This window comes from Alosa pseudoharengus, unplaced genomic scaffold (genome assembly GCF_046254945.1).
Source record: "Alosa pseudoharengus isolate Yale_2024_CS ecotype anadromous, Long Island Sound unplaced genomic scaffold, YU_APseudo_1.1 YU_APseudo_1.1_scf_3, whole genome shotgun sequence".
Classification (NCBI taxonomy): Eukaryota; Metazoa; Chordata; class Actinopteri; order Clupeiformes; family Clupeidae; genus Alosa; species Alosa pseudoharengus.
Genome location: NW_027468718.1, coordinates 25,388,275 through 25,407,714, shown reverse-complemented (window position 1 = coordinate 25,407,714; position 19,440 = coordinate 25,388,275). Strand labels below are relative to the sequence as shown.

Genomic DNA, 19,440 nt, shown 5'->3' with positions numbered 1-19,440 from the left:
TTTTTTTTTTTTTTCCTTTTGAGGCAGGGAGTCATAGCCCCCAACAGAAACGGGCCGTAAAGTCACATTCCTCTCGCAAATGATCACCCACGCTGAAGTCATAGGATGTTGGATGTTCTGCAGAGTTTTAGTGTGAGTGAGTGTGTTATTTGGGAAATGTGATCTGAATGGGGGAAGGCGTTTTATTTTCTGTGGCACAAGCACGACTAGTGGGACTGGAGGTGCACATCAAAGTAGTGAAACCATGCGCGTGTGACTGCATGATCGTAAATGTGAATGTTTATTTTTGTTTCCGTCACAGAACGGTTGTGATGCCCATTGCCAACGAGTTTGCTCCGGACGTGGTGTTGGTCTCGTCGGGATTTGACGCTGTGGAGGGCCACCCCCCACCCCTGGGAGGATACCGCCTCACCGCCAAATGTGAGTGTTCTCTCACTCACACTCTCTCTCTCTCTCTCTCTCTCTCTCTCTCTCTCTCTCTCTCGCTCTCTCGCTCTCTCTCTCTCTCTTGCTCTCTCTGGTTCATGTATTTTTCCTCCTTCTCTCCCCCCTATTGTGGCCTGTATCTGTGGTCAGAGCCAGAGCAGGAATCTAACACACATGCACTTCTGCCCAGACCCTGGACCAAGAGGCCAGCTCTTTTTTTTTTCGCTTCAGAAAAAGTGTAACGCTTGTTTTTGTGGCCTTTTCACTTTCAAGACCTGGGCCTCAGGGACACGCTCACCTCAGAATCTCTTCCAATGCCACTCCGGTGACGTTTGACTTTCATCTACTCAATTGTTTTCCTGCAAATACTGACCTGCAGATAGCATTCTTCTCCCATGTTTGTACTCGGCTAATTGCGATTTTAAAGCACCTTTAAATAGTGCCCTGCATACCCCTCGGTCTAATGCGATTAGTGGGCCACTTTCGGACTTTCAAAGCTCAGTGGGGAAAGATTACATCTCTCTCAGTTGCTGCCACTGCACGAGCGTTTTCAAACAGGGGAGCACAGAGACGCTGTTGACTGTTGCGGGGGGGGGGGGGGGGGGGGGGCACACGCTGGCGGTGGAGAAAGCCTTTTCCCAGACCACGCTCATCCGGTCTGTGCCTTGCGCCATTCGTGCCGATAAAAGAGGGCTTAAATCAGATGGCTGCCCCGTGCTGATCTGAGCGCCACTCAATGGCCTGTGACAGCACTGGCCTCTGCTCCCTCCACCCCCACCCCCCCCCATCTCCGCCTTCACCCCATGGAGTGCATCAGTCAGACGCTGCAACCGAGACTCAGACACACAATGTTCAACCTGTGCTAGTAGCACACACGTCTAAAGGTCTGATCGCTTGTTTGCCTTTTCTTTCATTTCTTTCACATGTAGACTTATGCGTATCTGTAAACCTGATGTATATTTCTCTCAGTGCTACTCCATATTCATGTGCATCCCTTTTCCTACTCTCTCTCCCTCTCTCTCCAGGTCTCTCTCTCTCTCACTCACTCACTCACTCACTCACTCACTCACTCACACACACAGAGAGACACACGCAAACACACACACACACACACCATCCTCACCACAGCTGTGGTTAGCCTGAGGATGGGCCGAGTGTAAGTGATACTGTGCAGTGCACTGTGCGTCAGTGAGTTTGCACCGCATCCCAAACAGGTCACAGAACAGAGTGTACTAGCAGACCCAGAGCCCCTGGCACAGCGGGGGCAATGCAGTATGGTACAGTACAGCCTCTTCCTCCTCCTCCTCCTCCTCCTCCTCGCGCTCGAGCAGGCCAGTGTGCAGAGCCGAGGTGACCTGAGCAGGGCTCCAGGGTTCCAGGCCCCAAGGCGTGCCAGCAAAAAGGGCTTTGCAAAAGTGCATCCTTAGAATTCAGCCCCCTGGCAAAAAAGGAAAGAAACACAAAGTCTCCCACACACATACACACACACACACACACACACACACACACACACACACACACACGCACACAGTCTAGGGAGTGGGCTGCAACTATGGCAGGGTGCATATATTAAAGCCAAGATCAAAAGGGGCGGCCAGCCAAAACGCAAAGCCACATTTATTAAAATTAAACCTGGCTCGTATTATGCATTTAGGCCCAGTAAATCCCCCGGTGCCTTCTTTTCCTTCATTTCTTTTCTTCTTTTCTGAAAGAGAAAATATGATGTAATACCAATGCCTTCCCTCCACCCGCCTCTTCTCCTCTTTCCACTCCTCCTCTCCACTCTCTCTTTCTTTCTCAATCTCTCTCTCTCATTCTCTCTCTCTCTCTTTCTCTCTCTCTCTCTCTCTTTCTCTCTCTCTCCAACCCCCACCCTCTCTGCCATGTCTTTGCTTGTGCTCTTTGATCGGGGGCCAAGCAGCGGAGTTGCCGAGCCGAACTCTAACCCCCTGCACGCATTTCCTGTTCCCCTGTGCCTGCGCAGGTTTTGGCTACCTGACCAAGCAGCTGATGGGGCTGGCCGGGGGCCGTCTGGTGCTGGCTCTGGAGGGGGGGCACGACCTCACCGCCATTTGTGATGCCTCCGAAGCATGTGTTTCTGCTTTGCTGGGAAACGAGGTAAGACTGCAGACAGCCACACCGAAAAAAATAAGGTTGTGTGCGCGCACGCTCGTGTGTGTGTGTGTGTATGTATGTATGTGCTTGTGCACGTGTGTGTGTGTGTGAGAGAGAGAGAGAGAGAGAGAGAGAGAGAGAGAGAGAGAGAAGGCTGTGTGGGGGGTTGTTGATTAGTGCGTCCATCAGAGAAAATGTATGTCTGCATGTTTCTGTGTTTGATGTGTGTACATACTGTATGTAAACAGTTTGCTAAATGAAGAGGTGAAGGGATAAAGAGTCAGGCCACTGCAGTCTAAACACACACACACACATACACACGCTCACACACACACACACACACGCTCACACTCTAGTCCATTGCACACAGTCATTGAAGTGACAGAGTTTGGTCCCTGTGGGCAGCCCCTGTGGGCAGCCCTCCTCATCTCCCCGAGCGCAGGCCACCCTAGTCTGGCCCAGGGCCCCGGGGAACTCGGCCCGCCGCTCGTCTGGGGCTCTGTTTGGACAGGTAAGGAAAACAGTGTGACATGAGGAGGGACTGCCCTGTGGGACTGTGGGCCCCGGCGGCCGGTTTGGGGCCCCTCCCGTTGGCCCTCAGCGCAGCCAGAGGGGTGATGTTACCGGGGCCCCGAGCCAAGCATCACACAGAGGGCCTGCCCTCACCCCTCCCTTTGTAATCACACTCCAGTGGGAGAGTGCGTTTTTATGTCTCCCGTCCAGCGATTCCCCCTCAGTTGACCATGAGGGACCCTGTGGAGTTGTTTTCATCTCTCTTTCTCTCTATCTCTAGTTTTCCCTCCCTTTCTCCCTCTCTCTCTGTTTCTCTGTGTGTCTTTCTGTGTGTTCCACACCCTGCGTGGGAGGACACAAGCGCCAAGTGAGGGGGATGCGAAGCAATGGCGAGAGAGGAAGTAACAAATGTCAAGATGAAAAATCAGAGGTTAATTGTGGGAGTGTGCTGGCCATAGCCGAAACCATACAAACCATCCTCTGTGATTCATGGCAACGGCAAGATTACATTGAAAGAAAAGAAATACTCTCATCATCATTTTACTAATAGATCACGTCTGGAACTTGTCCATTTCCTGCGAGCAGTGTAAGCTGCTGTCGTCTGTTAAAATAAAAAAGGGAGCCGTTCTGGGATACCGGCGATCACACGTGGGCGTTTGATTTGTGCACAAACACCGCAAACAAACAAAGGCCTGTCCAGCTGAGCCAACCTCTAGGCTCCACACTGCGTCCAGCCTCAGCCTTCCGGAGGTGCTGTCCCATCTGCAGATGCGCTTATGCGGTCTCCACCAACGCCGCCTCGCCGGGACATTGGGTGGTGGCACGGTTAAACAAGCGCGCCTCTGTGGATACACGCAGGAGCAGAGCCAAAAGCTGTACACCAAACCAGTGGATTAGATGAATATATAGGTGCTGGCTCATCTGCTAATGCCGTTACGGGTCTGTGGTGCCATTGCCCGCACTGGCCATAGAGCCACGGAGTGGTTATGCGGTAAAGCAGGGAGAGACGGGCCACCATAGTCCGGCTCTAAATGTAGGCGGCAGGCCCCACAGGCGTAAAGCTGATGTATTTTGAGAGAGTGACTGGGCGCTCCTCGGACGCGCCCCGCCAGTGTGTTTACTGGAGAGAGAGAGAGAGAGTGAATGAGAGATCCTGCTGAAAGCATCCCGCCCGCCTGCAGTGGAAGAGGCCTGTGAAATGGATCACTGGTGTGAACCCGGCCAGCCGCAAGGTACGGATCTGTGTCTGCGCGCACCCTGACACTACTGCTAACTTTACACAGCTTCCTGCTTGGCTGTCGTTGGTGACCGCAAGGAAGATGTACGTTACGGTGGAGAAATATTTGGTCTTGGTCCTCAAAGTTGGGTGAGTTGGGGGGTGATTAGTGTTCTCTCTCTCTCTCCCTCCCTTCTCTCTCTCTCTCTCACTCTTCCTCCCTTTCCGTCTCCCTCCAACTTTCTTATCCTGAAGTCCTTATCACAGCTCTCTAGACGAGGCTATAAAAATAAGTTCCCGGAACTCTTAAAAACGTCAGATGGCTCAACTCCATGTGGATTTTCTTGGATGAGAAGGAAAATAAACAAAACAATAAGATGGGATGATTCCACTCGTAAAAGTGTGTGTGCTCTCTCAGGCCCCTGCGGCAGGAAGCCAGAGACACGCTCAGTCATGGTGACTTCTCACACACCCTGGGTTTTTCAGTTCAGGGTGGTGGTGGTGGTGGTGGTGGTGCTGCCACTGCCCTGCCACTCAGCTCGCTCACTTTGCCCACAAAATGCCCCCAAAATGTCCAGTCGCCACCTCCTTCCCCTGTCAGGAGAAAGATGAATAAAGCAAAGGAAGGATAGAAAAAGTTCAAGCAGAAAAGCCCCTCCACTGTTTCCAAGACCTGTCAGAGAAAATAGATCTTAACAGCCCTGAGCTGAACCAACGTTTGCTTTAGGGGGAGGAGGAGGAGGAGGGGGCGCTAGGCAGGCTGGGAGCCTTAATGCAATAACGCTAATCGCTTTACCTGTGCCGGTGTCTGAGGAGGACTCTGGGGTCACCGCCATGCTGCATTCTGGGAAGGGAAAGTGCTGCTGGGGCGTTGCGGCTCTTTTTCCTCTTCCCCCTGGCTGGCTCTCCTAGGGTGGGTGGGGGAGCGTGTTGTGATAAGCGGAGTGGGCATGAATGCGGTGGAGGCGGAGCGACGGAAGGCGGAGGGGAGAGTGCGTGAGCTCGGCCTGTTTGGGGGATCCTGTTTCAGCGCACCCTGTCGAGCGCTCACGGCGGGGGGGAAGCGTGTGATGTCCGGCGGGGTGGCTGAGGTGCAGACAGGGGTACCCACCTCTGGTGTCTGATTCCTCTCGCCCGTGCTCCATCTTGTTCTCATGCTCTCATTATTTACACCCCTCCTTTCTGTTCTGAATTGTTGGCCCTCTCTCCCCCATATCTCTGTTGTGTTTCTGACCTGTGTCCCCCCCCGACCCCCTGCTGCCTGGGGACACTGTCAGTGGCGCACATGTGAAAGCAGTTAGGCTCACACCTCTGGCAGACAGGGTCAGGCTGAGGGAGACAGATCGGGTAATCAAAGGAAATTGGGAATCATTTGAAGTAGTGGAGGAAGCCATCGTCATAAACCAGCGTCAGAGTCTGGTTTCACTAGAGGTCTCCCTCTGTCACACACATACACACACACACACACACACACACACATACGTACACGTATACTCGCCAAGTCTCATACACAAGCATAGATTTCTACAAGTCTCTCTCACATACAGGCTCCCAATCAGCATCACAACACTAAGGAACTAAGGAAAACATTTGCTCACACGCACACAGTCAGCTAGGCACACTTACCCACCCAGCACAACACTGAGCTAAAGTAAACATACTCTCTCTCTCTCTCTCTCTCTCTCTCTCTCTCTCTCTCTCTCTCTCTCTCTCTCTCTCTCTCTCTCTCTCTCTCTCTCTGCCTCTCTTTCAGCCGCTCTCTCACTTTCACTGATGCACACAAACACACACACGCATTAAAATATCCAACGTGAGCAGGTCGTTAAGCGACTGTGTCGCCGCCATGCTAAACAGCAAGCCGCCGTGGCGCGGGCCAACTTCGGACACCCTTGATCGGCGGAGCAACACTTGTATTTTTCATGGCCTCCTCTGGCGGGCCTTTGGCAGCGGCGGCGCTCAACCGACGGACCGCTTGAGCAAGTGCAGGCCGAGAGCTCATTACTGCGATGGCCTCCAGCTCCACAAATCACACACACACACACACACACACATACAGAGGGAAAAACCACACACACACCCCAGATAACAGATAGGGCGGAAAGGAAAGAAGAAAAGAAAAGAGATTGGGGGGAACGACGTCTCTAATCAGAATGGCAGGAAGCAAGTGTTTTATCATAATCTCTCCCCACCAAAGGCCTACACTGTAATGGCATAGGAATGCAGGCCGGCGGCTGTTGATGAGGCAGATAGAAGCAGGGGAGAAAGGTTGGTGTGTTTGTGTGTGGATGGATTTGCATCAGTATGTGAATGTGTATAGCAATGTGCGTGTATGTAGAACTGTACGGTGTGTGTGTGTGTGTGATGGGAGTGTCTGACTGCGTGTGTGTGGGGAGGGAACTTGGCCAAACTCACTCCAGGGACCGCAGCTGTGTCAGCTACCCCAACCTCTACACGGTGCCGTAGCCTATTCAAATGCACAGTCACGAGCCCACGCATTAGCATGGCCTGCCTGACCCAAAACGGCCCCCCTCAGCACCACAGCTAACCAAACTCTCTCCTCTCCTCTCCCCTCCTCTTCTCTCCTCTCCTCTGGTCATCTCTCCTCTCCTCTCCTCTGGTCATCTCTCCTCTCCCCTCCTCTCCTCTGGTCATCTCTCCTCCTCTCCTCTTCTCTCCCCTCCTCTCTGCTCTGCTCTCTGCTCCCCTCCTCTTCTTGCATCCTCTCTCCCCCCTGGGCTTGCCATGTCACGCCGGACACCACTCTTGACAGGCCCGCCCCCAAATGCCCATCAAGGCACAGTGCCCACAGAGGAGTTGACTGTACAACTCTGTGTGTGTGTATGAGTGTGAGAGAGAGCACACATGAGTGACTGGTCATTATATCATGCGTTTTACTGCTGGCTCCAGAGTGAGAAATATCCTCTGCCTTTTATTGGCAGGTAAAAGACAAGAAGTCTTTGGCTATAATGAGGATTGTGTTCCCTTTTGAAAGTGGGTCAAATTTGTAGGTATGGAGAGAGTGATGGAGAAAGCGAGGAGAAAGAAAGAAAATGGAGAAAGAGAAGGAGTGCAGAAGGGAGAGAGAGAGGGGAGATGATAAATGCCGTGCTGACTTTACTAGCCCCTTTTTTTAGGTGCAGGTTTTCGGTGAGTAATCTCCAGGCCTTTATAGTTGAATAGCTCATGAATGATGCATTGGCTCCGACATTAGTCACCTCTGAACTCATGACTAATTGATGAATGTGTGCAAGCAGATGTTGCGCTCCAAATTGTGGTCGTTAGCAATTATTTGATAAACAACAGCCTAATAGGCTAATTGTTACCATTCGGCGATGAGGTTATGCTGATGTTAACACAATAGTTACTGTAAACATGCATTGCTTCACCTAGTGCGTGGAGTCCTGTGTGCTTTAGAAATTCACAAAGGCCAGGGAGGTCGGCAAAATAATCTGATGCAAGGTTTTTTTCCATGAACGCGGTCCAGTACACACGGTAAACCAACCTCAGCAAACCGTTTTTTTGTTTGTTTTTTTTTTTTTCGTTTTTTTCCCCCAACCGCCACAGTAAAGGGAAATGGTTGTGAATGCCCTCTTGTGTAGTCTGCTGAACAAGTCCAATTTCCTGCTGGGTCTTTTGGTGAGACGGTGTCTCTGGCGAAGTCCTTTTAAAGTGCATTCCTCTGGTTCGCGTGGCATCCTCTCTGGCCTGGCCTGGCAGCCTCCCGGCTAACGAGGAGGCCACATATGCGCCAGACAAGCGCAATTTACACTGCAGCAGAGGCTCTCTCACTCTCACACTCTTCCCCACTCCTTTCTCTCGCTCACTCTCTCGCTCTTTGGCTACATCACTCGCCCCGTGTGTCATGACTTCTGACTCAATCATCTTTTTTTTATATATATGCTGCTGAATTGAGGGAATAAGAAGAGAAAGGGCTTCACGGTGCAGGTGGGGGTGGTGGAATAAAGAAAGGATGAGGGAACGAGAGAAAGGGAAGGAAAAAGACTAAAAGAGGGAGAAACCCAAATAAACCCCCCCCCTCCACCCTCCACCCTCAGCGTCACGGTGGATGCCGACAAGCGCCATGTGTTTCATACCTGCCAGGCAGCCCGGAGCGCGCTGACAAGACCCATTAAAGTTTATGGGCATGCGGCAGGACCGTCTGTCAGCCTGATGGACAGCCACATCCCCCCCCACCCCCCCCACTCCAGGCCCACTCGTGCTCCTGCCACTGCCAGGCCAGGAGATGGGCACTGCAGCCAGGGGAGAGAGAGACGACCAGGGGGAGAGAGAGAGGGGGCGAGAGGACGAGATGCGGGGGGAGGAGGGGGACATGGGAGATGGCCGAGTAGATAGGGACTGGAAGAGGTCCATGATAAACAAGTGGCCACACACACTCACATCTACAGCATTTAACACACACACACATACATACACACACACACACACACACACACACACACACACACACACACACCACAACGTCTCATAGGCTGCAGTAGACATTCCACACTCTCCTACCCAACTCCATACACTCCATTGACTTTTTCATTTTTGGGAGAAGCACACAAAACGGTTTAGTCTGGAGATGGGCGCCTACAGGAGGAGTAGAGAGCAGAGTGTGTGTGTGTGTGTGTGTGTGTGTGTGTGTGTCCATGCTGTGTGGTGCATCAGTGACGCCTCGTCGGGAGATGGGAGTGTGAGGGGGGCCAGCGGCTGAACAAGGCCTGCTATTGTCCCAGCTGAGCTCCCTGCGTGTGTGTGTGTGTGTGTGTGTGCTGAGGCTCACCTCTGCCTCTCACTGGGCTGCTGCCCATCCAAGCACCCACTCAACACCCTGCAGCAGCCACACACGTGCCAGCTCCAAGTGGCTCTGCTCACATCCTTTTGGGGTGCGTGCGTGCGTGCGTGCGTGCGTGCGTGTGTGCGTGCGTGTGTGTGTGTGTGTGTGTGTGCATGTGTGCATGCTCTATATGTACATAGGAGACTTGCACATGACTGATAAAATGTTATAGATTTGCTCCATGGTCAGAGTAGCTCTGCCCCCTCCCGCTCTCTGGCTCTATCTGCCTCTCCATCTGGACACTGATCACAGTGCATGCTGTATCCACTGTATGCGTGTGAGTGTGCAGATGTGTGTGTGTGTGTGTGTGTTTGTGTGTGTGTGTGTGTATGTGTGTGTGTGTGTGTGTGTGTGTGTGTGTGTGTGTGTGTGTGTGTGTGTGTGTGTGTGTGTGTGTGTGTGTGTGTGTGTGTGTGTGTGTGAGAGAGAGAGAGAGAGCACGCGTAGCGGCTGATGTGGCTCCGTGCGGGCTGAGGTTGGCGGAAAGCGCTGGGGGTTTTGGGAGGGTTTTCGATGGGCCCGCGTGTCGTGCCACAGCCGGATTAAAGTATCCTCTCTCTGGGCCGGCCCGCCCTGACGTCCCCTCAGCACCCCCCAGCCCCCCGCCCCCCTTCCTCCTCATATTTGCTTTAATTAAACCAAAGCTTCCAGCCTTGCCCAAAGGCATTGAGTGCGCTCTCTCTCTCTCCCTCCCTCTTTCTCTCTCTCTTTCACTCCCTCCCTCTCTCTCTCTCCCGCTCTCTCTCCCTCCCTCTCTCTCTCTCTCTCTCTCCCGCTCTCTCTCCCTCCCTCTCTCTCTCTCTCTCTTTCTCTCTCTCTCTCCCGCTCTCTCTCCCTCCCTCTCTCTCTCTCTCTCTCTTTCTCTCTCTCTCTCCCGCTCTCTCTCCCTCCCTCTCTCTCTCTCTCTCTTTCTCTCTCTCTCCCTCTCTCTCTCTCTCTCTCCCCTCCTCCTGTGTTTCTTTTCCTCGCTTCTTTTCTTCTCTCTTCCTGTGAAGCAAGTTGCTCTCCAACATTGCCTTGGCTATACACGCACACTACTATCTCCCATCAGTTTGGCCTCACATTCTTTCTTGTGTACAATGCCCATTTTTTTTTTTTTTTTTGGATGGAGAATGGAAGACTGTTCACGTCTTTTTGCCATTCATCTCAGTATTCATCTTTCCAATTAATCGCTTCTGACACTGGATTTGACGTCCAGTCTGCTGCGTGCCGTTCTGGACTGGTGTGGTGTGGAGAGCACTGGGGCAGGAATGTCCTGGAAGGGACAGGAGGAATTCAGCTGTGCCCTGCTGCCTCCATTGCCTGTACCCAGGAGCCCAGCGCAGGCCAGCCGCGTCCACCCCCAGCACCTCCGAGCTCCACGCAGAGTGACTCAGCACAAAGCCCACCATTGTTTGAGCGCAGACAGGCCTTTTAGCTCAGAGTGGGATGTTAAACACATCTGTTGGCCCTCATCACACTTTGTGTGTGTGTGTGTGTGTTTGTGTTTGTGTGTGTGGTTTGTGCTGGGGAAGCAAGCATTCAAACATCTCACCCCTTTGTTGACATTCAATACCCTGATGGCTGTTGTTGGGACATAAAGCATGTGTACACACACACACATACACACACACACACACACACCTTCGGCTCGATCACCCAGCGGTGCTTTACATCTTCTAAATGAAAGGAGTCTCAGTTTCAGATGTTTCCTCTTGGCACAAACAAATGTGGCCATGAAACGGCAGTGAGGAGCACCAAATGGTATTCATTGGGCTTGTTGCTTTGTTTACTGCTTTTTTTTTTCCTCACCAATCAATGTTCCCATTATGTTTTATTAAGGCCATTTGGCTGCATTTTCCTGCGTGCCCTTAATGCTGAAACACCTAACCTATTGAAATGTCACAGAGATCCTTGGGCATTACCACTCATTGGGGGTGGAGAGTGTTTGGGAGATCAGTTGGAACTAAACTAATTCTCTCTCTCTCTCTCTCTCTTTCTTTCTATCGCTCTCTCTCTCTCTCTCTCTCTCTCTCTCTCTCTGTTTCTCTCTGATGTGTATCCACAGCTGGAGCCTCTCCCTGAGGAGGTGTTGCAGCAGAGACCCAATCCCAATGCTGTGCGCTCCATGGAGAAGGTTCTAGAAGCTCAGAGTGAGTGCAGCCCCCTCAGCCAATGCACATCCACAAAGCCAGCAAAGACACACTGCTCTCTTGTTTTATTCACCCTTTTCAGAATTGTGAATGTTTATGTGTGTGTGTGTGTGTGTGTGTCACAGGTAAATACTGGCGCTGTCTGCAGCGCCCTGCCTCCACACTAGGCTGCTCTTTGCTGGACGCTCAGAGGCGCGAGGCGGAGGAGGCTGAGACGGTCACGGCCATGGCCTCCCTGTCTGTGGCCAACAAGCAGCTTGGGAAGAGGTGAGTGCAGCATGGGCTGTCTGTCTAATACAGGGGCAGCATGTGTAAAACACACAGGTACATTGGGGGAAAAGCAACATGTGTAAAACACACAGGTACATTGGGGGAAAAGCAACAGAGAGAGATTGAGATATCCAGTGTACCTGTTCCTGGGTGTCTCCTGCTCCATTGTGTGCGTGTAAATGCGCGTGTCTGTGCATGCACGTGTGTGTGTGTCTGTGTGTGTGTCTCTGTGTCTGTGTATGTGTATGTGTCTGCCTGTGTGTGTGTGTCTGTGTCTGTGTGTGTGTGTGCGTGCGAGTGCGTGTAGTGCAGAGTGTGTGGCTGGTGTGCAGCTCCCTGAGGATATCCGCTGGTGAGGCGGCACTGGTCCAGCAGAGCTGTGCTTCTGAGAGCAGCTCACTGCCAGAGTCCTAATTGAAAACACACAGGGAGCATTGAGCACAGATGCTGGGATATTCCAGATCTCTCTCTCTCTCTCTCTCTCTCTCTCTCTCTCTCTCTCTCTCTCTCTTTCTGTCTCTCTTTCTCTGCCTCTCTCTGTCTGTCTCTCTCTCTTTCTTTCTCTCTCTCTCTCTCTCTCTCTCTCTCTCTCTTCACACACACGCGCACAAACACACACACTAAATTATCAGTGAGTAAATGGCTTCATAATGCAGACTAAATAATCAGTATTTCTAAAGCCCCCCTATATATTGTGCGTGTGTTGTGTGGAGTTAATGCTCTTTTGTGTGTTTGTGTTCTGGATTGATGGGAAATTATGACTTTTGAGGGTAGTGTGTTATATGACGACTGTCTCTTCATTTAAGCCACTGAGTGTGTGATCGCAGTGCTGTCACATATCAGGAACAAAGTGGAAAATATATTGAAACTGGATGGTTGGATTATTTAAATAGTCAGCCATTTTTTCATGTTTTATTACATTAGCCATAATGATTGACTACTTTGTGTCTTTCCAGTTTTCATAGTTAGTCAAATTGGCAGGTGATTTGTCATGTTTAATATGAGTGGATTCTCCGTCTTGACAAAATAGTGGAGGAGAGGAGGATGATGATGATGATGTCATCTTGTCCACAGGCCCGAGGACGAGCCCATGGAGGAGGAGCCACCGTTGTAGAGTGGCATGGGCAGCGGTTGTTGTGGTGACTTCCTCTGCTTGACGAGCCCTCCGCCGGCTCCTCTCTGGCTCCTACTCCTCCGTTTGTGGCTGCAGGCCCGGCGAACGGCAGACTGAACGACATCTCACACCACCCACCCAAAAAAAACCATGATAACTCATCCTCAAAACGGAATCTAAACCTACAACCAAACTCGTCAAAAAGACACTAAATACCCCCCCCCACCCCAGGAGTACCCTCAGCCGTTATGAAGCAGTCTTTGTTCAGAAAATGAGGGTCGGGGGAGGTGGGGGGGAGGGAGGGGGGGGGGGGGGGGCTGGGATCTGTCCCCTAGAAGGTGGGGTGTCTCGTACCAGGTTGACACACCACTCGCTGTGTCCACTAAGGGAAACGGTGTCTGGGTTTCGGACGGGACGCAGCTGACCTGACCGCCGACCAACCAGCTCTTTATCCCACGGCGACATCATCACTTTTCCCCACCTTCCTTGAGATGTAGATGCTGAGCGCCGGTGCTTTGAGACGAACACCGTGCAACACAACGAAAACAAAAACAAACTAACTAACTAATGGACAAGCTCACCGGCAAGCCCCCAGAGACGTCTGCATGACCAGACATGGGATTTGCCACAAAGAGCAACTTCAGCTGTGACTCTCTTTCTTTCTTTCTTTCTTTCTTTCTTTCTTTCTTTCTATCTTTCTTTCTTTCTTTCTTTCTTCCGCTCTCTCTCTTTATTTCTTTCTTTCTCTCTCTAACTTCTTTCTTCTCCATTTATTTGTTTTTTTTTCCCTGTTCTGTGCTTTCAAAGAGATGAAGCTGCAGAAATGTTTTTTTTACTTTATTCTGTAAAGTTGTGGAAAGTTACTGCTTGATGATGATAAAATATATCATGATAGTGATTACATTTTCTGAGTAAAGAAGAAAAAAAGGACGTGAATCAAACGAGACTGTCAGGGAGAGGCAGCGCTTATTTTGACCCTGAAAAAGCCGTGTGCAGGAGGCCTTGCGTTCGATGGGACAGGAGGACTCGGAGTTCACTCGAGGGGACCTGGATTCCGTTGGGGACAAAAAAAAAAACTTGCATGTGGAACATGGACATGGAGAGATTGTGCCTTTTTATTTTTGTGTGGAAAGCTGTTGGATTTTGTGATGAATTCAGAAGAACATTGCCTTAAACTTATGACAGAATGAGAAAGACCCTCTCCCTTGCCCCCCCGCCCCCTCTCTGTGTTTATGGAGGGGTGAGATGGGCGGGACAGGCCGTTGGTTGGCCAATGGACAGGAAGAACCCTCAGCATGTTTACCAGGAATGCCCTACGGACAGCTTTGTGTTTTCACATACACACAAACGCACGCACACACACACACACACACACATACCGTATGATCGTTATTCCTCTTTAGTTTCCTCTTCTTTTTGTTATTTAACTCTGTGTACCTGATTCCTTTTACTTTGCTTACCTTCAATCTCTTTGCTGTCCAGAAGAAAAAGAAACTATATATGGCTTGTAAGGTAGTTGCCAGTTGAACCAGAGCTAAAGTAGTTGAAGCAGATTTCAGGTTTTTCGCTCTGCGGTGCTTCTGAAGGTTAACATTGCCCAATGTAGCTTCTCGCATTAAGGAAAAAAAAGAATTCAACCAAAATACATATCACTTCCTGTGAAGAGTTAATTAGCATGTGGTTTAGTAGAGCAACTTCCATCTGCAGAATTTGAATGCTATTCAGGCCATAGACGTTAAACTGAAAAAGGAACCTAAACACAAACACATATATATATATATAATTCCAAAGCATGAATTTGCTATCAAGCAGATTAAGTCTGTGCCATTAACTGCAAGTATAGGAGATAAGTTTTAAAAGGTTATTTTTTAATACGCAACAAAATCTCTTTGTGGTTTACTAGAAGCGTTAAAAATGACAACTATTTATATTTTGCCTACTCTCTTTCAAAAGAAAATAAGTCAGAGTCTGTCTGGCTTTGAGTGTTTTGAATGTCACATATTCAAATTCTTATACAATTCAAATAAGGGCACTATACAGCAGAGGCCACTGACTCTTAAAATACATCACTTAGCAGATGGACCATTTTTAAAGAAACTCCTTTGAAACAAGAGGATAAGGGCTGGTTACCATTTTCAGAACTCTTTTTCTCTCGTGTTTGTTTTTGCCATTGAGCCTTCAGATGTGCCACCTGGTGATTGTTCTTGTGACCGTGTGTAGGGTTTACCTTTTTCCCGTCAGGCGCTTTCGCACAGTTGGCAAAACGCAGACGTTTTCAGGAGTGGCAGGTGCTACTGAGCATGTGTGTGTCACATGACACTAACAAGGAAGTAATCTGACCACCAGCTAATTCTCCAGACCAACATTGCAAAAACTTATCTGAAAGGACTGTGAGGAAAATATAATAAATATATATATAAATATATATACACATATATATATATATACATATGTACACATCAGACAATCTGCATGAAAATCTTTAAGAAAAAAAATGACCACATCTTTATTTTTTATTTTTTAAGGAAGTACACAAGCGTGTGTCTGTGTATTAAAACATATATATGGCACATATATCTGTATATATACACACAAGCGTGCATGCTGTGGGGGGGGGGTTCATTTGACGTGACCACTCCAGAACTTTCTCTCATGGTTCTGTTGTTGATGGTCAGGTAGATTTGATCGACTTTTTTTGTTTATTTTTTGCCTCAACTCTACCCCCCACAGCCTTCGGGCGACTACCTTAAACCCAGTGTCCGACTGGTGGCAGACCTGAGGGGCAGGCTCAGGGGCGGAGCAACAACATGGAGGAAGGAAGCGATCATTGCTGTTATTGTGCTTATTTTCCTCTTTTTTCTACATATTTTCCACATCCCACATGACTACTCCATTCTGAGTGTGTTCTCCATGTTCAGCTTTGCCCCTCTTTTTGTCAATATATTGTCTTTTGTTTTGTTTGCCGAAGTGAGCTCTCTTTATTTGTATTTTATTTTTATTTTATTTTTTGTAATTTGTTACCCTTTTCTAATTTAGCTGTTTCTCTCTGTTACACTGTACAGTTGACAATGTGTTTCACATGCTTATAGTCCAGTGAGTCCACTTTCTGTTGTTGTTGTCTTCTCAGAGAGCAGCCTTTTCCTGAGCAGGGGGCTCTATTGGAGTTTGTGGGGAGGGAGGGGAGGGGAGGGGTGCAGAAATGTTTCTACTTTGTATAATGATTACAACAATTGTGTATTTACTATATGTTCTGTTCATAGTAGATTTATATATGATACAAAAAAATCTATAGATATATTATATATTATAAAAAAATAGTCTTGTTTAAAAACAAAACAAAAAAAGTTCAAATAGTATTGCAAGGTGACATGCTCGTCTGTGTCTAGCTGGCCCGCTCCCGCCTGTGCCCTGTCCTAGGCCTCACTGAAGGCACTGCTCACTGTTTGAGGCTGCCGTCGAATTAGGGCACTACAGTAGCATCGCACTGGTTCACCCCTACATGGCTCCAACAGTTAACTCTACCAGTGTTGCCCTGGCTCTCGACCCTTTAACTCCCAACTCGCCCACTGGTTCTCTCTCTCTCTCTCTCTCTTTCTCTCTCTCTCTCTCTCTCTCTCTCTCTCTCTCTCTCTCTCTCTCTCTCTCTCTCTGTCTCTCTCTGTTCATCTGTCTCTGGAAAACAATTGTCCCAGTACCCTTTGCCAGCTTGCATGGCAGGCAGGAACCTCTGCCAAAACAAAGAGCGTTAAAAAAGGCTAGCCTCGAGGCTCTTAGCTTAAGCCTATATTTCTGCAGTGCCACTTTCCCTCCCCTTCTCCTCTTCATTCCTTCTGGATGTGTGTAGCCTGCCCCCCCCCCCCCCCCCCCCATCCACTGGAAAGAGATGGATGGGTGTCTAGCGCATCCCTGGCCTTTCATCTCCCTCGGATGCCTCTCATCCCCTCATCTGCAGATGGGCAGAGGGGCTGAGTTGATTGAAGACCTCTTGGCTTCAGCCAGCGAACACGCAAGATGTCCAGCACTGTGACATTTATCTGTGCTTGGATCATATCCCCGTATTCTTTATGGCTCCAAAGATCCCGCTGCCCACCCCCACCCCCACCTCCCTTCCGGCAGCAGATGTGGCCAAGAGGCAGCAGAGATCCCTCTCTCTCTCTCTCTCTCTATCTATCTATCTATCTCTCTATCTATCTATCTATCTCTCCTTTTCTTCCTCTCTCTTTCTCAATCTCTTGTCTTTAACTCGCTCTCAAACTATCTTTCTTTCTCTGTTGCTTTGTCTCTTTCCACTGCATCTCTGCTGTCTGCCATAAGCTCATTCAGCACTAGTGGGTTGAAGCCCCATAATGAAACAATCATTCAGGCCTATGGTCATTCCTCCGCACCATTGTTGCTTTGTTTCTTGACCATATTAAAATGCACTGTATGCACAGCACATGCTATATCAGGATCATCTTGGTACATTTATTGGCATGGCGTGTTTGTTTTTTCCAAGCTAGTCGCCAAGATGGTTAAATAAACGTTGGGATGTGCTGGTTGGAGAGAGAGCACAGATATGTTTTATTTATCTGTGCACTGAACAGTCTTCAAACACCCCAGCGATCTGCTCTCTTCTCTTAATTAGAGGCCCAAACTGCAACTGACAATTTCTAACTGAATGTTTTATTGTTGTTCTTTACTGGTATTTTCAGTTTGACCCCATACTCAGCAACTCCGCAGTAGGAGTGATGGCTATCGCCTCACTAAACGCCATTCTCAAAGGGACCTTCTTTCCGGTCTGTCAACCCAGCATTCAGATAGTCGTTCACTGCTTCCCACCCCATGTTTAAAAACTACATTCCATTTGTTTTGAATTTCCTTTTATATGATGCGGTTTATTTTGTTTTGTTTTATTTTTTTTGTTTGTTTCAGTTTTTTAGTTTCTTTTGTCATTCCTGCTTATTTGCCATGAAACCAAGGAGCCCAACTGATTTGTATTTTCCAGGGCCTGGTTTGGGCAATTGTACCATTCTCATTTCCTTTCTTTCTGTCTCTTTGTCGCTCTCTCTCTCTCTCTCTCTCTCTCTCTCTTTCTGTCACCACCTCTGTAGGTTTTCTGCATGGTTTGTGTGTTAGCATGCCTGTCTGTCCTTGTAACATATTTGCACAACGGAGGGGCACTGAAGGACAGAGACTCTTTTACAGCATCAAAGAGCGCATGGGAATTGGACCCCTTTCTCTTTCTCTTTTTGTTGTTGTGGTCAGTACAGAGGAAGGACGGTGCGCTTGGTGTCCAACAGATGTGCTTTTTACGTGTATAAAAAAAGCTGAATGACTTAAAACATTTGAATATTTTACAAAAAAACTTTATCTAGCACTTGTGACATACAGACAATAGATTTTATTGTATTAATGTAGAAAGAATTGTTTTAGGTGACCTACACACTATACAGTAAAACATTAGACTGCCTGTGTTTTATTTTTTATTTTTTTCCTCGTCTCTCTTCTGGGTATATTTTGGGGGTTTGGGAAGGGGACTAGGAGAAGATTGGGGTTTCTTTCTGTGAACATCTGGACTCATGAAAGGGCAGTTTCCAGATGTGCGGCAGGTATATCATGGTCAGATTGTCAAACCCTCTTCAGCCAGTACTATCTGTGACCACTGTGGTTCAAGAACAGTTCTAGGTTTACAAAATGTAAGACAAATGCATATTATTTTTATCACTTTGTTTTTTGATTTGTTTCCATTGTTACAATAGAACTTTTTCTTGGGACCTTTTTCTCTAACGTTTGTCTTTGACATCAACTATAAAGTACCATGTTTTTGAAAACCACACTGTCTTGTTTTTTTATTGATGGGAGCTTTGGATGACTGAGGCGTGTTTTATTCAATTAAACAGCCACACAAAAGCTTTCTCTCTCTCTTTCTTTTTTTTTCATTCTTTCTCACAAACACACACACATATAAACTTCATCGTTATAAATACATGCACTTTATTCGAAGTGTTACATTTCTTGATGAAAACGTTTTGAAGTTACAAACATTTTCCACTTTGTAAATTTGTCCTTACACTTCAATGTTAATGTTCCACAATTTCCCCCTTATTTGCACAGCATCTCCTTTGAAGTGGCACATTCCATTCTACCATCCACGGCTCAGTAACGCTCATATTCCTCCATGTTGTTTGTATAAAAAGTCACTCTCTCACCTCTAACAATAGGAAATAGTTGTTGCCCATGATTTTGTTTCTCTTTACTGACAGACATGCGTGATGAAATGCGTGTTGCATTTGGTATGGAGATTAATTCTTTCCCTCTGCCTACTAAGAACATTGGAGTCCTGTATGCTCTTGCCCTCTGACTATTTTGACTGACACTTTTTTTTCCTTTGTAAATAGAACCTTCCCACTGGTTGGCATGCTCCTTGTCTCCCTCCCTCTTTCTCTCCCTGGCGCATTACACCTCTGTTTTGCTTTTTCTACAGATGGCCTTGTAGTTATACACAAACTTTGTAACTAACAAATAAATGCTTTACTGAAACAGAGTTTATTTTCTCCTGGTTATTTCTGCACATAAGATGTGTTTTCAGTTACCCCTGAATGAGAGAATTCGGAGCTCACTAAATGATAGATTTTCACCACTGTGAAAGCTACCGATGTGATGCATTTGGGGCCAGAGGCCACGTGCCTCCCAATGTGATGGCCTCAGTGGACATCCACACGCCCCGGCACCACTCATTCTAGAACCTACCATGTGCGGTTTGGCACAGGGCGGCTATTGTAAATCTATTAGTTTGCAAATAGCGGCATGCCACAAGTAATGTGCTGTGAAGCAG

General features: G+C 48.4%; 1 protein-coding gene across 3 annotated transcripts in view; it reads left to right on the top strand.

The window, feature by feature from the left end:
* Window positions 1-19,101, top strand: part of hdac4 (histone deacetylase 4) — a 156,826-nt gene extending 137,725 nt beyond the window's left edge. For all 3 annotated transcript variants that reach the window (XM_076263723.1, XM_076263722.1, XM_076263724.1), the window contains 5 exons: window positions 302-420; window positions 2,411-2,544; window positions 11,158-11,242; window positions 11,368-11,509; window positions 12,587-19,101. In XM_076263723.1, the coding sequence (XP_076119838.1) occupies window positions 302-420; window positions 2,411-2,544; window positions 11,158-11,242; window positions 11,368-11,509; window positions 12,587-12,626 (520 nt within the window). In that variant the 3' untranslated portion in view covers window positions 12,627-19,101. The remainder of the gene's footprint in view (window positions 1-301; window positions 421-2,410; window positions 2,545-11,157; window positions 11,243-11,367; window positions 11,510-12,586) is intronic.
* Window positions 19,102-19,440: the final 339 nt, after the last annotated feature.